Source organism: Elephantulus edwardii, unplaced genomic scaffold (assembly GCF_000299155.1).
Source record: "Elephantulus edwardii isolate Elephantulus edwardi_28Jun2011 unplaced genomic scaffold, EleEdw1.0 scaffold00013, whole genome shotgun sequence".
NCBI classification, from domain to species: Eukaryota; Metazoa; Chordata; class Mammalia; order Macroscelidea; family Macroscelididae; genus Elephantulus; species Elephantulus edwardii.
This window is the reverse complement of record NW_006399763.1, coordinates 33,099,308-33,120,814: the sequence shown is the minus strand read 5'-3', so window position 1 is coordinate 33,120,814 and position 21,507 is coordinate 33,099,308. Positions and strand designations below refer to the sequence as shown.

The 21,507-nt window shown below is 39.5% G+C and overlaps 1 protein-coding gene across 1 annotated transcript in view; it reads right to left on the bottom strand.

Annotated features, from left to right (window-relative positions):
• Positions 1–21,507, bottom strand: part of MDN1 (MDN1, midasin homolog (yeast)) — a 177,239-nt gene that overhangs the window by 53,951 nt on the left and 101,781 nt on the right. The window contains exons 60-77 of the mRNA XM_006881247.1: positions 19,960–20,174; positions 19,280–19,667; positions 18,405–18,514; positions 17,021–17,726; positions 14,402–14,563; positions 13,933–14,206; positions 12,942–13,177; positions 11,525–11,620; positions 10,783–10,877; positions 10,344–10,465; positions 9,304–9,450; positions 8,270–8,379; positions 7,936–8,009; positions 6,304–6,502; positions 3,846–4,008; positions 2,225–2,371; positions 1,491–1,617; positions 153–258 (exon numbers count right to left, since the gene is read on the bottom strand). Coding sequence (XP_006881309.1) covers positions 153–258; positions 1,491–1,617; positions 2,225–2,371; positions 3,846–4,008; positions 6,304–6,502; positions 7,936–8,009; positions 8,270–8,379; positions 9,304–9,450; positions 10,344–10,465; positions 10,783–10,877; positions 11,525–11,620; positions 12,942–13,177; positions 13,933–14,206; positions 14,402–14,563; positions 17,021–17,726; positions 18,405–18,514; positions 19,280–19,667; positions 19,960–20,174 — 3,477 coding nt within the window. The remainder of the gene's footprint in view (positions 1–152; positions 259–1,490; positions 1,618–2,224; positions 2,372–3,845; positions 4,009–6,303; positions 6,503–7,935; positions 8,010–8,269; positions 8,380–9,303; positions 9,451–10,343; positions 10,466–10,782; positions 10,878–11,524; positions 11,621–12,941; positions 13,178–13,932; positions 14,207–14,401; positions 14,564–17,020; positions 17,727–18,404; positions 18,515–19,279; positions 19,668–19,959; positions 20,175–21,507) is intronic.

Below are 21,507 nucleotides of genomic sequence, written 5' to 3'. Positions count from 1 at the left end.
ACTGCTTTAGCACACAATTGTACTGACTTAAATTTTAAAGGTATTCTGTAAAAAGCAATTTCCAGTAATGGGCTTCTGCCGCTGATAAGGTCTGATAAAGTCCATTCTGGGATGACTTAAACGGCAATTTAAGATTATAATTAACATTCTACCTTGGCGGGGTTTGCTAGAGCTGCGATAAGCCTGGTGTGTCGTGCAAGAGATCGATAAAAGTACTTTTGGCACCCATCCCATGAAGACGTGATTTCCGTAAGCAGCCTGAAAAGAAATCAACAGAATTTACTTAATTCAAACCACATTCTCTCATCCCAGATTTCTGAGATTCAGAGATTTTTGTACCTGGCCACACTAAAAGCCAAGGGTTGAGATTTTATTCTTTTAGGACTTACTCAGCCAGTTATCAATCCTTTAAAAGAAGATGTATGGTATACTCAGTACTAGAAGAGTATTAGAGAAATAAATTATGACATCAATATAATTTCCTTAACAAAAATTTTGTAACTACTTTGGTAGTAGAGACCAGGGATCATAAATTCTGATGCCTTCAGAGGCTGAGCAGCTAGCCTAAATGATTAAGGACAATCATGCAGAAAATGACAAATGGCAGTTGACACCCAACGTCAATGTGGGAGAAGCAAAAAGGGCTGTTGAGGGCTGTAAGGATTAAAATATCTGCCTGTTGACAGGAGAGAGCTGTTGACTAAAAGGGAATGAGAGCTACATGGTCAAATATTTCTAAAATGAAAATTTAGAATATTCATGTAAAATTTCTGCAGGGTTTTTTTAAATATAATATTGCATTAAATTTAATTTTAAAGCACTAATAGAGGCCACATACACAAAACCTCCCCAAAACATAGATTTTGGCTGTGTTTAGCTTATGTCCTCCATCATCTGCCATTTCATCTGTGTCTATTAACAAAGAGGTAGCTCTATCTGTCTCAGAGGCTTATGGGCAATCAAATTGGACTGTATTGGAGATTTTAAGCGGTAGAGATGAAATAAGCAAGGATGTAGTAATTGTGTTTCACATGCTCATTCAAAGTTAGTGACTAGAGGCCTCAAGGAAATCAAAGGATGGGGGGAAAAGCATGGAGGATGAATAGGGAAAAAAAAAGCAAAAAGAATAATAAAATTAACAGCACAAAAGCATGCATGCCAAATACTGAACCAGATACTTCACGAAATGTTCTCGTTCTTTTAAAAGAACGCCGTGAAAGCTCTTGCTATCTACATTTTAGCAAATGAAGACATGGAGGCTTGAGTGACGTGGTCTGTTGTTGTTAAGTATCACTGAGTTGAGTATGTCTCACAGCGAACATATGAACAAGATTTGAACTATCCTGCATCATCGTCACAAGAGGCCACTGAAGCTGTCACCGTGTCAGTCCACCTGGTTGAGGGTCTTCCTCTCCTTCACCGACCCTCTACCTTTTCCAGCATCATGTCCTTCTCAAAGGACTTGGTCCATGTATAATTAAAACACAAACCTAGAATCAGCCTCCCGAGTGTTGCTGACTATAAACAATGCACTATGGAGATCCAGAGGGTGAAGATGAAGCATTTCTTGAGAGTTTTTTGAACGAGCCCAGGCAAGACCTTTGCGATACGACAAACCTAGAAAACAAGCAACATTACTTTAAGAAGGGGAGCCCTGGTGGCGCAGAGGTCTTAAGTACTTGGTTGCTAACCAATCCACCAGACACTGTGGCAGTCTACTCCACTAAAGATTACTGCCCAGGAAGCCCTTATCCTGGAACAGTACTACTCTAGCTATAGGGTCAATATGAGTCATAATTAAATAAATGGATTTTTTTTTTAAAAAAAAAGTTTTAAGAGACTTCAGCGAGGATGTCCTTACTACTCAAAGTCAAGTAAGTCCTCTGAATAGCAACTCTGAGGGCTTGAGAGAATTTTAAGTTCTCACTCCCTTCCCCTGACCCCTACTGAAACAGAACCTGCATCTCACTTTAGCAGGATTCCCAGGTGAAAAGTATTGTTTCCACGTTTCATTAGGGGGTGGGTGCTATGAAGCATAGTGACGAAATACAGATTCCAAAAGAGCAAATTCTGAGAAAGAAAAGTAGCAGTGACAGCTACATAACATGATAGATGGAATTCATGCCACTGAATAGCACATCTGAAAATTACTGACTATATTATAATTTTAAACGCAGTAACAAAAATCTTTGCCTGCCATTTTGTTTTCAAGGAAAAGCCTTACCTATGCCTGCAAGGTGTTTAAAGAGGTCAGCTAATGCTCGCTGCTTCAGCATGAGAATGTGTTTCGCTTCCGAACATTGTTTCTCCTTCTCAGCAGAGGGTTCCACCTTTAAGTTCTGCAGCTCATGCACAGAAGAAATTACTTCACCTAGAGAGAATACATATAAACCCCAGGGGCTTATTAATATGTTTACACAGTAAATAGAAGATAGCCCTTTTGAGGAACAAACACTATGTGTCATCTTTCTTTCATTCTATCCCAGGCACCTCACATAGGTCTTGACATCTTGGTAGTATTTAAACACAAGGCTTGAGATGCGTGGAAATGAAAAATAGTAACACATGAGGTTCCAGATCCTTTAACAAATAACAACCTGATTAAAAATGGGTATACTTTAAAAAAAAAGATAAAAGGGTTTTGTATTTTTTAATCAGGAATGTAAGTTAATCAAGCAAAACGGATTGATTAACAATATATATATATATATATATATATACACACACACACACACACACACACATATACATACATACATACATACACACACAGTGTGTGTTGTACTTGGAATTGCTGTTTTTATTATTAGGGGATTTTTTTCCCCCTAATAAATCTTTATTGAGCTTCTACATAGAACCCAGTACTTGGTAGATTCTCTTTTAACTCCACAACTGTAGAAACACTTAGAGACTCATGTCATAAACTGTAAAGACTTCCTAAAGACTTTTTAGCTAAAGAGTAGACAAACCAGGACTTGAACTTGGCTGCCTTCCTAAATACGCATGGGCATGTAGAACAAGAGTGCTGCCCACCTAAGCAAGGGAAGGCTTTGGATAAGAGACAGTACACCACAGCACATTACAATGGTGCTGCGGGAGACCAAGAAACAAGAATACACTCTATATAGTTCAGAGCATGTGCCTTTTCCAGAAAATGCATGAGAGCTGCATCCCATTTATCCTCACCATCAGCCTTGTGTACACGTCACCTTGAACAAAAAGTGAATGAAGGCTGAAATTCCAACAAATTTTCAAAGTAAAGATAGCTCTGAGATGAGACTACCTTCATTAAAGGAGGAAGTGCTTCTTTGTGGCACCATGTTCACTCAGGAACAAAAGGGAATGTCAAGAACTCAAACGACAATGTTTAAGATTTCCTTCTCCAGATGCCACTGTTATACTATGTAGTGGGTCCTGGCTCTAATCTCTCCTGTGTAGACACAGTTGGGAGGATGAAACTAAAGTTAAGAATGAAAAAAAAAGATCACAGTGTGAACCTTCTGTTTCCATTAAGTTAAGATAGAATTGTGAGAAGCAGGGACAGCTTACAGGCCCTGGGGGCGGGGGCGGGGGGGCGCGCTCATGTCTTTGCCCCCTTTACTCATATCCCCCAAAAATAGTACAGACAAAAGTATTATACAAAATTGTATCTTAGTTTATGTGAGAAAGAACGCAACAAAAATTATGAGAACAACTAGTGTGGTCTTCATTGTTTCCTCTATTTGGGCTCTATTTAGCTTACGTGTTCAGTCAATTAAATGCTCAGAACAATTCAGCTATCAAGAAAAGACACAAATACATTTTCACCTTCCTGGGTCATCCCTGTCCTGATTGCTGGCACCCACCTGTGAACTGATCAAGGCCCTCCACTAGGTGTGGCAGAGGGCTCTCCTTCATGAATGTCAGGCATATTTTCCTCATTCGTTTCGTGAGCTTCAGCAAGCGATTGAGAAGTTTCCCTTGCAATGGAAAAGATACAATACCCTGACATTGTTCAGGAATCATGGCCTGTAAGATGGAACAAGTTAAGTTCAATGCCAAACACAACACTGACTTCTAATCTTTTAAACGTTATTAGTGCTAATTTAAATGTGAGGTAACATTAAATTCCTTTATCGTCATCCCTGCTGAAGATTTATGAATGTAAATATACTAACTGAAATTAAGATATACATGTACCACAGATGATGTTGTTAAGTGCCATCGAGTCATAGATGACTCATAGTGACCCTATGAATGAAAGACCTGAACTCTCGTATAATTTTCATCATTTCTCCACATTCAGAGTTTCTGGAGGCAAGCTATTTTGGAAATGAAATGCCACTTCTACTTCCAAGCTTGTTTTAATCGGGGAAACTCCACCAAACACTGTCTACCATGGGTAACCATTATCCCATTTGACACATCAGTGTCAGTGTTCAGCATCACAGCAACCACGAGTTACCTCTGTACAACAAATGGACATATAAGTACTATACCACTTAGAAGAATGTTTGACCAAAACCAATTAGAACCAAATGTGGTTTTTAAATAGAAGGCAGAATCAAATGAACTCATACCCACTGACAAGTTAACATTCCACCCTAATCCTCACCAGAACCAGCAAACACACCTCTCTAGAATCCGGCTGTTGCAGACAACTTCCAACCTGGATTCCAGCAGATATAATAAGAATTTTATTGCTGCTCCATATGTGATTACTGTATTTGAAGGACACTCCTCCTAACCCTTAGTTCTAGACAATTCTTATTATGCTGGTCATGAGAAAATTCCAGTTTTGATCTATACAGCAGGGTGGATAACATAATGGCTCCCCTTGAGATGCTGAACTGTGTCTCACAGCACACATGTTGTTGTTATGTGCCACTGAGTCATAGCAACCGTATGTACAATAGCTCTGAATCCTGCTTTGTCTTGTACCAACCTTAATGTCTCTGACACACCTACCCTCAATACCCCAGACACTGAGTCAATCCATCTAATCCAGGGTCTTCCTCTCCTGTGCTGTCCCTCCACCCTCCCAACCATGACGTCCTTCTCCAAGAACTGGTCACTCCTTACAACATGCCCAAAATATGTCAGACGAAGCTTCAGAATCCTTGCCTCCAAGGAGCAGCCTGGTTTCACCCTCTCTTGGACGAATCTGTTTGTTTTCTTAGTAGGCCATGGTATACTCAATACTCTTCTCCAGCACCACAGCTCAAAGAAATCAACCGTCCTATGATCCCTAGTCATTGTCTAGCTTTCTGATGCATAGTAAGTAAATACAAAGACCATGGCCTGTATGTGGTAGACCTTAGTCTGCAGACTGACACTGCTGCTTTTCAGTACTCTGGAGATGTCCATGACAGCAGAGTTTCCCAATGCAATTGTCTTTTGATTTCCTGGCTGCTGATACCGAGAGTGTTGTCAGTGGAACCAAACAAACTAAAGCTGTTAACAATCTCAATCTCTTCACCATCTATCATGATGCTTCCAATACAAATTAACCTCTCAAGTCCTTCTTCTCTTTTCACCTCCTGGTAACTCTCAATTCCTGATTAACATTTCAGATATCAAGAGTATAATTATCAGATAAAAAATATTTTTTTTCATCTCCCAGGGACATTTTTTCTCCTTCCCTGAAGAATACCAGAAATTCCTATGCCATTATCAACAGTAATTCCAAATTTATTATTAGGACAAACACAAGCAAAAGAAAAAAAAGTGTGTCAGTCGTCGTACGTCTGAGCAGGGATACGCTCAAATTCTATTATGTTTCTGAAAAAATACTAAAATTAGCTCAAGGGCCTCAATTACTCATTCTGTGGACCTCAGGTGGGGGAAATTCCATTTGAAGGCAAAGTACTCTGAGTAGTACTCTTTAAAAATGGCACTCCCTTCACCCAAGTATATGCAGCAGGAGCACTCTCCTGTAAACACATCTGCTCACTTAAGGACTCTATGACTCTCAACTGCTCAGGAATTTTACAAATCAGTTCTTAGCCACCGGTGCTTGAGAACATGTAACAATAATAGCAGGCTAGCATATCACTGGACATGTCCTGTGTAGTTTGTCCAATGGCAGCTTCTAATCTCCCTCACAAGTGGCTAAAATGCTCACAGGTAAGCACAGAGGTTCTTTTTCATAGTCTACCATAAAACTTTTTATATAAAAGCTGATATTTTTTGTGGAGTCAGCCAAATAAGCAAACAAATACAATGACATTCTGTTGCTTAGGTGGAAGGAGACACCTTATGCATAAAATATAGATTCCATCTGCCTGGCTTAGGAATGAGAAACGCTACTGACCAAGTACCTACCTGTCCACTGGCTGGCCGTACTAACAAGGTCTCTCTCAGTGCCCTGTTTAGACTCTGAATGGAAGACAGGTCACTTGAGGCTGCATCTGTCGGTCCAGGTAAAAAGTCAGACTGTTGTTCTTTGTCACTTTCCATCAGGGATGACCGGCAAGGTTCACTTAGTATAGCTTCAAATTTTTTCATGAATTTAAAGAGGGTCCTGTCACCAAGTAATGAATAAGAATTTTTTTTAAAAAAGGAAATGAATAGAAAAGGTATTATATAATAAATAAGCATAAAAGGAATGCCTCATTATACTGTTTTGCAATTATTTCATTATATTACTAACTGAAGATATGTGGCTATCCAACATTAAGCAAATTTACAGATGTCATTTTTTTCAACAGTATGTATTCATTTCCTGCCTCTGAGTTACATCTGATAATGCTCACATTCCAGAGTGTTCCAGAGTGTTTCATAATACTATTTCATACTTAACAGATCACAAAACAGGGCAGTCTGTAAGCAGGAGTGGCATCCACTTCCTAAACAACATGTCTCTGGAAACTCTACAAACTTTGATAAAAATGATGATAGTTATAGATTTGCCATGAATCATGCTCAACTTGATGGCAATCAACAACAACATAACAACATGTGCTGGGAAACCAAGAACTCTTGTGGCCTAATGAGTATTGTGCTCTTAACCCAAATGTAGATGGTTCGAATCTACTAGCTGCTTTGCAGGAGCAAGTTGGGCAACCTTCTGTGCAATTTACAGCCACTGAAAACCTGTTAGAGGGAGCTTTGGTGGCTTAATGGTAAGGAGTAGAGTACAGCCATTCCAAAGGCAACAGGTTCATATCCAACAATTGCTCCAAGGGGGAAAGTTGGGCAATTTCCTTCGATGCTATTTATAGCCTCTGAAATAGGTCAACTACAAAGTCGATTCTAACTCTACAGCACATAACACCACCATCACCACCACTTTATCATGATATTCCCTTAACTGGATGGTTTGGAATGTACCTATACTATCCCAAGGTATGATTGTATATGCTGTTGTTGTGTGCCATCGAGTCAGAACTGATAAACAGCTGACCCTCCAGCGGGTTTTCCAAAGCAGTAAATCACACAGGACAGGAGGAGACTGTCCATCTTTCTCCCGTTGAGCTGCTGGTGGATTTGAACTGTGCGCCTTTGAAACTGCAGCACGGCTTAACACTAGGCCACCAGATCTGCATTTGCGTATACTAGCTCACCTTTTTATAAAAAAAAAATATATACTGCCCACATTGTAATCTCTTTTTATAGAGTAAGAAACTACAGCCAGGAACAGTGGGGTCACTTTGCTAAAAGTAAAATAGATCGTTGGCAGCTGAATTCACCCTATAGGTAGATCTGCTCAGGGTGACAGTGGTGGTGCTGGAAGGAAACATTCAGACAATCTAGTGTTTTACCAGAAGTTCAAGGAGGAACTAAGTCCAGCTGTTGCAGCTGGATGCTCTACCATTCAAAGTTCCAAAACCTAACTGCCCCATTTTTTTTTCATGTGTATGTTTTAGTTTCTTGGGGTTTTTTAAAATATTGGTTTACTTACAAAGTTCGTATATACTGTTTTTCACACCAAATCTTTTTAGAAGACAAATTTACCTGTGTGTCTTTTCTACAGATTGTTTAATGGCCCAGAAGCTGACATCATTCCACTTGGAAATCTTTACAAATTCCTGTAAGACAAACAACGGTAGTAAAATTCTGTTTCTTTGTAGATTATCTGCTTGCCAAAGAGCAGAGACCATACCATCCCTGAATAAGACTGTGTGTCTGTGACAAAATAATTCTAAAAACTGAATTCTGATTATCTCTCTCTCACACTGTTCAAATAAAGCATACCTCATTGATAACTGGGTGAAAGGATAGAATTAAATATAAATCCTGTGTTAATTCTTATTCTCCTAAAAGTGAGCATGACAGCTGTTTCTCTTACTTTAAGTTCTTTTTCTAGGGGGGAACGAAGTTCTACTATTTTGGCCTGGACCCGGTCAAAGAATTGCTTGTAGTAATGGTACAAATTCCACAGCACACTGCAAAGTGAATCTGGAAGAAACGAAAAGGAAATGACACCATATTTGCTCCACGTTCTACTGGCCCCAGCAGTGGGATTCACATTTCAGTGACAATACTTCCTCATAACTATTTATGTCATAAGGTTATAGGACAACATTTGCCAGGCAGAATACAGAACAAACCATTAGAAAACGTCTGCAGCTCCCTTAGATGCTCTACACTTTGGACAAGTCACTTAAAGCTCTCTGACTTCAGTTTTGTATTCAAGCTGTCACCTCAATACTATTTGTTCATTTGAGCTTGTAGGACCTTTTTTTTCTTTTGCATTTATGTTTTCAAGGATTATGTACTCAGAAGTTTCATAGAAAGACCAAAATTTTAAATTCTCTCAATCTATTTTAAAATAGATTCAGAAAAAAAAAAAGACAAGAAAAAACAGCATAAACAGAACCTATTTTTAAAGATGGCATGTTAAAAAAAATTTACTTTGACTACTGGATCATGGGCAATCTATATAGTTTTTATAATGTCTTATCCAAATTACTGTGGACAGAGATGGTAATGACAGTAAGCAGCTTTATGGGAACTTATGTGACATATGGAAGGACTCTCAGCAGATCAAAAGAACTTAATGATGGTCTGGATCAAGCCAGCTTATGAAAATATGCACACTGTCTAGACAGAAAGATGTGCTGCTTCAACATGTCAGTTCCTGAGATCTTTACTCAGTAATTTACCTCTGCCAGAGTTTCAGCTCTAATGAGTATGCACTTACTTTGTATATTCTTATCTGTATCTAAGACATACCCTATTTAAATAAAAAATGACTAAAAGTATCTTGTTTAAAATATGGCATGCCACAAGATACCTGTCTCATGTGGAACACTCAACTCAGCCCTTAACACCAAAACCAACAACAATGTAAAAATAAAGAAAAATAAAAATTAGTTTTACCTTTCCCTTCAACTTGTGGCATCAGCAAGACATGGCAATGGAAAACCAGTAACATCTGTAGTCGAACATGGAATTCTCCCAGTGAAGATCCTTCAATAAAGGCTTGTAAGGTGCTGACCAGCAAGCTCAGGGTCATCTGTTTGTCATCTTTAGAGATTCAAAGAGGAAAACATTTCTCTTGTTAACCATCACTCCCTATTCATAATGTGCATGCATTCTATTTTGGAAGGGATAGTTGTCAGCAGAGACTAGAATTAAAGTGAGCCTTAAAATCAGCTGCACACAGAGTATGTGTTAATAGTATTCACAGGAAATGATCAAACTGAATTATGAGATGCTTGGTGAGAACATGAAATAAAATCCTTTTATTCAAATATGGTAAATACTACCTACCATACAAGTTTCATTTTGATTTGTCTTAGAGATAGAGATAATAAGGAAACCTTGTCTTACAACTGGTGCTCTAGACTTTGGACAAGTCACTTAAAGATCTCTGACTTCAGTTATTTATTCAAGAAAAAAATACTACAGTGACTTCTAGCTCACCTGTGAAAAATACTGTGAGGTTATATGAGACAACCTTCATGTCCATGTGAAAGCATTAGGAGGAGGAGCAGAAATGGGCATAGGTAAGCCCACACTCCATAGCACTCCAAGTTTAGCCTGATGTTGTTAAATGCCACTGAGTCACACTGACCTCATGGCAACACTATGCAGAGCAGAACAAAATAATGCCTAGTCTTACATCATCCTAGTACTGTTTACACAATAAATCACTGAGACCATTTCATTGTCTAGTTTTCTATAGTGGACTGCTAGACCTTTTTTAATGGTTTATCATAGTCTGGGAGTTCTGCTAAAACACCGTTAACAGCAGCACATAATGATGGCTGTGCATGAGGTGCATTAGCTGGGATTTGAATCGAGAGGAGGGGGGTGTCTCTGGTAGAGAAGGTAAGAATTCACCCCTAAACTATGAGTACATTCCCAATTTAACTTGGAACTTCTATATAAATAGGCAGTGAATAGCTCGATGTTACCTTCCTGCTCTTCTGTCTGTTCCTGCATATGCTTCTCAAGCATCTGGTAGATAGAGAACCAGTGTTTCGTAGATTTCTCAGTGTGGCGTTTCATGGTATTATCGAGACTCATGGACCAGCAACTGAAACACAACAGAGAGGGCCCGGGAGGCATTTAGGATAGCTCATTTGACATTATAGAAGTAAAGCTGAATCTCCACTGTTTCTTCCCAAATGGAGATAGAGAAGATGTCAAGTTTGCTGACTATAAACATCTGCTATTTTTCAGATCATGCAGGTCATTTTAAAGTCTTAGTTTTAACTCTGATTAATGCATGAAAAGCAGGTTCTATTAACCGTCATGTTCCATATACTTCAGAAAGTATAATTTATAAAAAGAGAAAATGCCTACAATGTAAGCTCAGAAGGAAGAGGGAAGTGATGAATATGTAGTACTTACTTCAGCTCCAGTTTACGCCACCTAATGATCATCTGAGTGACCAAATCAAGATGTTTCCGAAGAGAAAGAGTTCGACTTGCATTTTGCTCCCAATCCTAAAGAAACAAAGTTGGAATTACCTCTACAGCAACTGACATTAACAGCAGCAATAACAAGTCTTGTTTTTAATCATTAATGGGCCTCTCCCTCAGCAGTATCTTCAATTCTTCCTAAATGAATTCAGATTCAATACAATTTGGCCCTTGAACACCATTTTCACTGTTTTCCCAATCACAGAAATGAGTTTTTATCTGGTCTGTTAAGTTATTGTATTCACTGGCAGAACTCCAGCATAGCCAAATTTAGAGGTTTTAGAGATGCAAATCTAAGTTTCTTCTATTATCTACTTGACTGTGACCAAAGTTACATAATCCTTCCAAGGCACAAAGCCACAATTTGTGAAGAGGGAACATAGCAATCATCTCACAAAGCTATGAGCCTATGAAAGGAAGGGACTCACTGCAGTCAAGGCCAGCCTAAAAGTACTTGTGCTGGTGAACAAGTCCTACCTTCAATGACAGGTAAAATGGGTTGTCCCCTATATAGGCAATGGCTTCATTTGTACTAACCTGATTACAAACACCATGTAAGATTATCCATACTCATCTAAACTATTAGTATTTGTCTCTGTAACAACAAAGGTGTAAATCTTTTCTTGGTTATTTACAAACTAGAACAAGGTAGAGACAGGCCATCATTTTACCTGTGCCTTTGCTAGAAGGATCTCTAAACCATTTAAGAACTTTGAGATGGGACTGGAAAGTGGAAAACTACGAATTCTGTCCATAACAACCAGTAGCTGCAGAAAAAAAGCAGGAAACAAAAACAGGTGTATCAGTGGGAATAGTTACCAAATCAACAGGATAGAAAAGAGAAGTGTGACTAGAAGTTTTACACAAATTCTTTCTTTCTTTTTTTTTTTAAATTTTTTCTTTCTGAGGAACCTATGAAAACTAGGGCTTAAAGTTCCAGGCCTATATGTCCCAACTGAAATAAAAACTTTATCTGTTATATTACTCTGGAAGTAGGCTAAGTTTGTTGAAATGATTAGGTTTATTATTCTATAATAAGAGTCTTTACCACGCCAGCTGAAGACCAAAAGGCAAAGTTATACATGTGTTCAGGTCTTTTGTTCATAGGGTAGCTATGAGTCATCTACAACTCGATGGCACATAACAACAATAACGACAAAAACACAAAGAGAGCTCAGTTGGCCTATTGGACAGAAAGTGATGCTACCAAGCCAAATGTGGGTGATTTTAATCTGCGGCCCTCGGGCCTGGTTTTAATTGTTTTTAGTGAAACATTCGTCTAAGTGGTATAGCACTGGTCTGTCCATCTGCTGTACAAAGGTAACTCGTGGTTGCTGTGATGCTGACCACTATGACACTGATGTGTCAAATGGGATAATGGTTACCCATGCTGGACAGTGTCTGGTGGAGCTTCCCGATTAAAACAAGCTTGGAAGCAGGAATGGCATCTACTTCCGAAATAGCCTGCCTCCGGACTCTATGAACGTGGAGAAAGGATGAAAATTATACAAGTGTTCAGGTCTTTCGTTCATAGGGTCACTATGAGTCGTCTACGACTCGATGGCTATTAACAACAATAACAAGGTAAAACTGCCCATCTTCAAAGAGCAAGATCTTATTCTAGCATAATTAAGAATGCCATGAAGCCCTTGATGTGTCAAAATCAACAGATGAGCAAAACATTATTACAACAGATGAACAGCACAGTCTGACCAACAAACAAAATTAATGCCCTTGTGACAAGAGAATTCTCAAACATAACTTATACATCAATACAAACTGGTATGTACATTCTTCATTAAAGAAGTAATTTCTCACAGATTTTGGGGCTCTTTTAAACCTTAGTTTAAGGAGACCAAGTAGTAAATAGTTAAGCATTAGATGGCTAAGTAAAAAAGAATTTTAATCCACTCAGCAGCTCTCCAGAGAACAATATAGCAACATAGCAAGAAAAGCCCATGAAGCAGTTTTACTCAGTCATATTTGGTCACTGTAAGTTGAAGTCTTGTTTATATATACACTGAGGGGGCCAACTCAGTGCAAGTCAGATATCTGGGATAGCACATCGTTTCCTCACACGCTCCCTACCTGTTCAAGGGCTGGGTGTTCAGGCCAATCCTGCAGCAGGTGACTGACAGTTTCTGAGAATCCCTGAAGCACAGGCTGACACTGTCGGGCTTCTGGGACATTGGGGTGCTGGTAAAAGTCATAAGGCCCATCCGGCTTCAACATCAAGTCTGAGACGGCTTCCCCAAAGAGAGTGTTATGGGAGAGGGTGCAGGCCAAAAGCTGGCTGCCCAAGAGTTGATCATTCAGCTCAACCCCTATGAAAATAAATAAAATAAGATCACAGTTATAGCTGAGACCTGAGTAAATAGGTCTATGAATAAGCTACAAAGATGCTGCAAGCATACCCAAAAATAATCAACTAACTGGAACTAATGAAATAGATCCTGTTCTCTATCAAAACAACACTGGCCTAGGGAACTGTGGCTCCAATTACAGTTTCTGGGATATTCAGAGAAATCCAGGTTTTGCCTATGCATAACCAAGAAGGTATACAGTTCAGTTTGATGTATTCAAATCCTGTTTCTATATATTTTTTTTTTCTGGGCTGTTATTGTTATGTGAGCAAAATTTAAAATCTCCTTTCTCCTTCATGAACTAATTCAGGGGACAGAAAACAGGACACAAAACTGTCATTAAAACCATAACCTGTAAGATTAGTTTCTGCGTTTGTAGGCTGATCCCATGAAAACATTTCACATGAAAAGCACTGAAGCTTTTAGAAGAAAAGCATAAATAATGTGGAAGAGAGAAGCCATTAAATGAAATCTGTATTCTTACATTCTTAATCCTTTCTGCCCAGAGTAAAATTCAACAATAAAAACAGATCTTTAGCAGAATTTTAAATCTATTCTAAAAAAGAATTTAAATTCTTTAAGTTAAAGAAACCATTTAATTCTTTAAATTAAATAAACTATAGCACTAAGGAATTAGGTGGAAAAGGAAGTAATGGTTTTGACTGCATCTATTTGCTCTCATTTCTCAAGTACATAATAAAAGTAAACCACCATACCCATGAGAGGGTAGAAGTGTGTTACAAGTGACGCCCCAGTCTGGTAGCAGGACAGAAACAGACTGAGGTAATGCTTTGCTTCATGCGGCGGCACAGTCTTCTGGTACCAGAGGGCACGTGCAAAGTGAAGGCAGAGCTGCTGGTGTATCAGCATTATAGCTTGCATCGAACTCTGGGAGATGAGAGTGGTGTCTATAGCTGATTCTTCTTCTTGATTATCTGCAGCTTCCTTTTTCTCTTCTAGTGTTGGCTCTGCCAAAATATCTGCAAAATCCTGTAAATAGCAATAGAGAAATTTAACTTTCAAAAATCAGAATCTATTTAACTAGACTGCCCTGTAAGGAAGAGGGAAAGCAGGAAAGTGAGCACTCAAGAAACTAAAGTGTCAACTTACATGCACTAAGATCTATTTAAACACACATGAAGGGAAACTATGTTATATTACTTTCAAAAACAGTCCTGCTCCCACCTTCTCATGCAGTGGAAACTGTCTTCTGAACTCCCGCTCCTCCTCCTCTTCCTCACTCAGAGCTGTCCTGGAGTTTCTGCTCCTGTATCTGTAGAGGCTGCGTTCCTGCTCGGCCTTCTCTTGTGCTATGCGTTCCTGTTCATCCCACTCATTAATGATTTCCTACAAAAATCACACATGTAGAAGGTAACTTACCTGCATATGTCAAGATACTCACAAGGAACAAAAGAAAGACTTGCAATCTCATGAGAGCAAAAATATCTGAGGTTATAAAACAAAAAAAAAGTTAAAAATATACATACATGAAAGTACTTTCCATTTAATGGAGAGCAATTGTTTTCAAGCTGATTCTAAGGCAAAGCTGTTGTTATGTACTGTTGGAACTGACTCATAGAGAACCCTCTAGTGGAGCAGCTGGTGGATTCAAACCAGTGCCTCTGGGTTGGCAGTACAACTCCTTACCACTAAGCCACCAGAGCATCCCCTAACCTGAGTTCCCTAAATTTTCTTCTTGCTGTGATATAAAAATCTCACAGGTGCAAAGACCTGCATGCAACAGCAAAAACCAACTGCATTTTGTACTAAGGACAATCCCAGTTTGCATTGTGAGCACTATGGTGCAGACCGCACTTAGCCAGTACTTCAAGAAACTGGCCTATGGAGTCAGGAAAGAAAACCTGGACCTGGGAGTCAAATGGCATTCGTGAGCCAGGGAAAACTGGATTATACCCATAGTCTGAGGAATTCCTAAATCCCCTACATGCATAGCATAAGGTCCTTATTAGGACTTCAGAGCCCTCTTCTTTCTCTCCCAGAATGGATACTGAGAGAATCCAGTAAACAGCAGTCACACTTTTTCTTTCTGTGAAACTACCCTATCCCATTTTCCCAGGAATAGTTATCTGAGACCCCAGCCCACTTCCCTAGCTGTAAGCATACCTTTTCCCAGTATAAAATCCCCCTCTAATTCTTCGTAGGGGTTAGTCTTCTGCTTGGGAGCCAGCCCAGCAGTTTCTCCTCAATAAGTTATCTTTCTCTGCCTGCACAGGGTTCTGTCCTTCCTTGGCAACCTTACAGTCCTTAAATTGGAAAAAACTAGGAACTAAAAAAATCAGTACTGAGAGAGTCCTGGAGGCACAGTTGGTTAAGTGTTTGGCTGCTAAACAAAGAGTTTGACTCCATGGCAGAAACACCAGGCAGTCTGCTTCTGTAAAGACCGCAGCCTAGGAAACCTTCCAAGGCAGTTCTACTCCATCCTAATGGGTCAATGGAAGTTAGAACTGACTTATTGGTAACGGATGATTTTATTAAATTCAGTATAGATGAGGACCGTGGAAATGAGCATTCAATATTCACAAAGGTAATGGCATCTTCTTCCTAAAGCACATGCCTATGGAAACTCTATAAACTTGGAGAAACAATGATAGTTATGGAAACACATTAGGTTTTTTGTTCATAGAGTCACTACAAGTTGTACGCGACTCAAAGGCAATCAACAACAACAAAGATATTACAAGCCAAAAAAAGTGTATACGTTTTATCCTATCAATTATTCTTTCTAGAATATGTTATCTAAGAATATTCCCTGTTGTGGTGGATTGGGTTTTTTCCCACAAGGATTGCAAAAAATTACATATGAATATTCTATCATAAAAAACTGTTTAAGTGGCTTATGAGAAGAAATTGTTTAAAAGGCTCATATAAACAGAACACTGTTGTTATTGTTGTGTGACCCCTTGTTGACCCTCCAATGGGTTTTCAGAAGTGGGTAACTACAAGGCAGGAGAATGCCCATCTTTTTTCTCCCTCAACAAAACACTAGGCAAGCTTTAAGTACGATGTAGGTAAAGAACACGTAATAATGAGAAGATGATTCACAAACATGGTTAGCTTTTGAAAAGCAAGTTCTAAAACAGTACAGATTTGATGTACATTTCATAGAGTTCTAGGATTTTAAGGATGTGTTTTTGGAACCAAGGAGAAGACTCCAACAGGAGTTGTTTAATCTGTTAAATATTGGGTAACTCTTAATTTGTAAGGGTTCTGTAACTAAAAAGACTTGTCAACTACTAGAGCAAATGATTTACATTCGCATCTACAGATAGCATACACATCAAACAAGAATAAGCAATCTTAAAGTATCATGTATCAATACAGCTAAAGAGTTTTATACACTGGCATATGTTTTAGAGAGTATAACTACTAAAATTATTTACTTATATTTTTTCTTGTTTACGTACTGTTTTTTGCTAGTATGGAAAAGACAAGAAAAGTTATTTTCTTTAATACCAACAGATTAACACATTTAAAAAATTATATGGCAAATCACGATAAAGTAAGTCAAAAGACCATGATCTTGGAGAAAATATTTATGTTGTATATTAGAGATGAAGGGCTGATATCACTAATTTTTAAAAGAAAAAAGAACAATAACTCCCCTCCGAAAACAGATTTTAAGACCCAAAAACCTGACAGGAAGGTGGGGAAAAGAAAAGCTCAGGCAACCAATTTTCCTCTTCCTTATCACATACTCTTTGGTGTCTATACTTCCCAGGCTGTCATGGGTGTGCCCAGCACCCTTTAGCATGAAGGCATGGCAGGCCTGTGGTGACAACTTACCTGGCACAAATGCCTGAAGAGTTGCAGGGCCCTCTGGTCCAGCTCTCCCTTGCACAGCACATGGGAACGCAAGTAGAGAAGTGCATTCATCATCAGCTGTTCCCGAGTTGGACAGGGCCTCTGGCTCTTACTTTCTAGCTCCTTTCCACTGGATCGCTTGAGGGTCAGCTTCCCAAGGCCTCGCAGCACCTCCTCTGACTTCACAGAGCACAAAGCATCTGCATGAGCATAGTAGGTGGGGAAGGTGGGGCCCACTGATGGGAAAGCCAGCAGTGATGTGGCCAGGGCCCCCAGGCTGTCCGCAGAGACTATGCTGCTATGGAGTGAGGCGTGGACCTGTGCTGCCACCAGCCTCATACCATGCTGCATCTGCAGGATGGATGCCTGCAGCGGGGCCACAGCATCTGGGTAAAGGGCATACTCCTCTACCAGCCGCTTCCGAAACTGGTGGTGTGACTGCTGCCAAGAGGCCTCCTCCTTCAGAAGGTTTTGTGCTACCTGGGCAGATCGAGGTCCATCCATGTAGATCACCTGCAGGAGCCTCGAGAGCAGATCCTGAACAGCTGAGGTCTTTGCAATGCTGGTAACGTAGTGGTGGATCTCCTGCACCAGGGACTCATATGTAGGCACCTGAGGTCTGCAGGCCTGCTTCTTAGACAGGCTACAGATCAGATTTTCCAGCTGATCAATTCTCTGGTGGAGTGACCTAAAGGCAAGTTAACACAAAACGCAAATATTGTACAGGAAAAGCAGCAAATCTCGAATAGGCCCTAAGCTAGAAGAGTAGAACGAAGGATATTCTTGCAGCTGTTGTGATAATGATACTGACAATTACAGTAAAAATGGAAAAAGTTCTAATATCACAAGTTGCACCTATGTTACTAATCATTTTAGTGAAAACATCACTGAAGTCTCACTATAACTCACTTAAGGTATTGCTATTATTCTCCTTTTACAGATATGGATACATAAGCTTAAAGACAGTAAGTGGTCCGCTCAAGGTCTAAAATCAAGGACCAGGAACCAGAGAACAAGATACTACCCTGCAAACATTATTAAATATTCTATACTAAAGAAACGGATCTAGAGTGAAGGGTAGAATAAAAAGTACAGGACACATTATCAGTACCAACTTCTTCCATGCGGAGAATAAGCTCTAGTTTGAACCACTGTAGTTCCATGTGAAACCATAACATGAGTACCTACTCTCTTCCTCTCACAGATCAGGTACTTTTCTTAACTTTAATCACAGCTTAAGAATATATTGCTAATGCAGTTCAAAGATGCATAATGTTCCCTCTTCTAACATTATTGTGAAGTTAACTATAAAAGGCTTTTTACGAAAGAGTCAATAACCCTGAACACAGTAACTCTGTTGTCTTACTTGACATGAGGATGAGAGTAAGTGATAACGGCTTCATCTTCCAGGTCTTGTCCCGTTTGTAGCTGGGATGAGAGGTTTCGGGTCTTCCACTCACACTGCAGCTGATGTAACTAACGGAAAGGGAAGAAATTTGTCTGCTGTGAGCCAGTTTTGAGATGAAGACAATGCCCTGAGGGACGGTAGAGCAAAAAGATGGAAAGAACCCTGGTTCCAAAGTGACCACAAGGGCAGGTGGCTCTGCTCCATTAACCTCGACCATTCACCTCAAAGCTATTACGTGAAAGAAAGAAATGGCTATCTTATTTGTGATTTTTTTTGCACTTTTTTGCTTTTTACCACGTCTAATAAAATATTTTTCTCAAAAATAAAAAATTAGTGTATCACTACCTTCAGTTATTCCACTCCTAAGTTTAGCCAGAAATTCAAACAGCAAGGGATGTATTATCTAAATTGTACCTGACTTTTAGATAAACAGTAAAAACTTAAAAATGAGAGATACTGTAATTCTATCTTTAAAAGTCTAAACCCAAATATCCAAAATTCAGTTGAACTAGCAGGAGTCTGGAAAGTGAGAAATATCACTATTTCCCTGGCATTGCCTCAGGCATACACCTTACTTGTCTTCCTACATCATATGTAGCCTGCTGACCGACATCAGAAACTCAAGAAAGGGCCCTCCAAGAGCGAGGATCTATTCACAGGAACTCTTAAAGAGGAAAATGCATAATCCACAGCCAACTTCGGGGAAGTCACAGAGCAGGATATACAAAATAAACTTTCTGATGCTCTGAGTATCCAAAATGGAGGGAAAGAAAAAAGAAACAACTCCAGTTAGTCAAGGATGGAGTTCACACTGCAAATTCTCATCTTCCTACCTCTTCTTTGGCGTACTTGAGCTTGTATTCTCTCTTTACAGCAGGGTCGAAGCGTGCCTGGGGAAGCCAGGTCTGAATCTGGAGCAAGCCAAGGCCTACCCAGAGGCTCCCTCGGTGGGCTGGCTCAGGCAGGTTCCTCTTACTCTCTCCTTCTCCAAAAAATTGGCGAAGAGAGGTGAGCAAGAGGCAGAGCAACTCTTTGGGCAGTGTCTCCTGACTGGCCATGTCACCAAGAGTCTGGCCCACATGTTGAAAGGCCTGGCTATCCCTAAGCAGCAGTTGGTCACAGTTCTGCATGTACTCCCTCCGCTGGGGCTCTGGAAGCAGCTCAGCCAGGCCTGCCAGATGCCGGCACAGCACCACACCCTGGAGGTGGGAATCCGTGCGTCTGTGGAGACAACAGAGAAGCACTCAAGGACTTACTCTGATAACATACAGCATTTCTTCCTACAAGAGCACTCTTTCAGAAAATCAAATGACTGAATACAATGATAGTTCTTGGATGTGGGTTTCAGTTACCACGTAACCTTAAGTAATTTTTCTCTTGTGTAGAAATATCCTTGCCTTTACCCAGAAAAGGTAGCCACTACAGAGGCAAATTCTGAGTGAGGATCTTTAATGAAAACTTTACTGCAAAAAAAAAGAAGCTTTAAGGTATACTCCTGGGAGCAAAAGGATACCTGAACTCTGCTACTGAAGGGATAGCCATGTTGGTCCAAAGCATCAAATTGACATCCTGTAGTTGCTGGGTTCTCTCAGCCCACTCTCCCAAGGTCACATGTGAGGAGGACAGGATAGGTAGACCATTTACATCCCAGGGACTTGCTCTGCAGCTGCTGGTCAAGATTTCAAAGCAGCATTTAGAGAACATGGCTCTGCCAAGACTGCCCGGGCCCTAGGGGATAAGAGACGAGTCAAGTCATTTAAAAACTAGTATTCAACAAGAAGCATCAGAGGCATTTTAGATAAAGGACAGAAAGACTAAAGTTTCCAGAAATGGGCAACAATCAGATATAGGTTAAGAGTTTAAGGGCAAACTAAAGTTAGGTATTAATAGGCCCAAAAAGAAAGTGAACTCCATTCTCTAAGAAATGAGGCACAACAAGGTGCTTTTGTAATTCAGATAAATCTAGTCATTCCTAAAGTTTGAATGTAGGGTACTCTGCAGGAAAATGAGACTTAGTGATAGAGGAGTTAAAAGATAAATGTAAAAGCCAAATGTCAAATGTATGAAATAGGTGCTACCTGGACTAGTGTCTACAACAGAGTTAGGTGGTCAGATATATATGGGAAATACTACCTATGCTAGGCAGCTGATGGGGATTTAAAGTTTGTTTATAAATAGTATGTTTTTGAATAAATATATTTTTTATTTTATTTTATTAATTTGAATGACTATTTACAGGGATTTTGGATTTCCTTTCATTCACTGTTGCACTTTTCTCCTGGCCCAGTCCTCCCCCCTAGTTCACTTCTCTCTTTGAAAGAAATAAATTTTGATAGAGCAATATTTAACTTAGTCCCTCGCTGTCCATATAAAAGAAGAAAAAAGATAATAAAACCTGAAGAAAACCATTAGCCCATAGGACTACTGGCCCATGTGAACCACAGCTTCCACTAGCACGTCACCAGAAAACTAAACGGTGCCCAGCTGCTACTCCCAGTTCTGACTAGGATCCTAATAGAGGGTCTTGGACAGAGTAGCAGAAAAATGTAGAATAAAAGTCATAGAAAAGACAAGACTATGGGTGGGTGGGGTGAAGGATATAGGAAGGATCTTTTGTGAAAAACAACGTATTTAAACTTTATAAAGAAATCTTTTTTTAAAAAAAATGAGACTAACTGCTCTGACAGATTGGCAATCATGTCAGGGGCTCTATTAGTCTTTATGAATCAGAACGATGGATAGAGGACAAAAATATGTTAAATGTGAACAAAGAAAGAAATCACTTTTTCTGGAAATAATATCTAATAAAAATAATATCTAATCATATATTCCTTTTAAACAGTTCTCTCCCTCATCTGTTTCAGTGCAGTATACATTATTTATCCCCTTTTTCCTTTGGTTCTTCCCAACCTTGATGTTAGCCCCGTTTTACAACAGAGGCTCTATGTAGTATTTGTCCTTTTGTGACTGAGATATTTCACTCAGCATAATGTCCTTCAGGGTCATCCATTTGGAATAATATTTCATTAGTTCCTTGTTTTTCAATGTAGCATGGTATTCA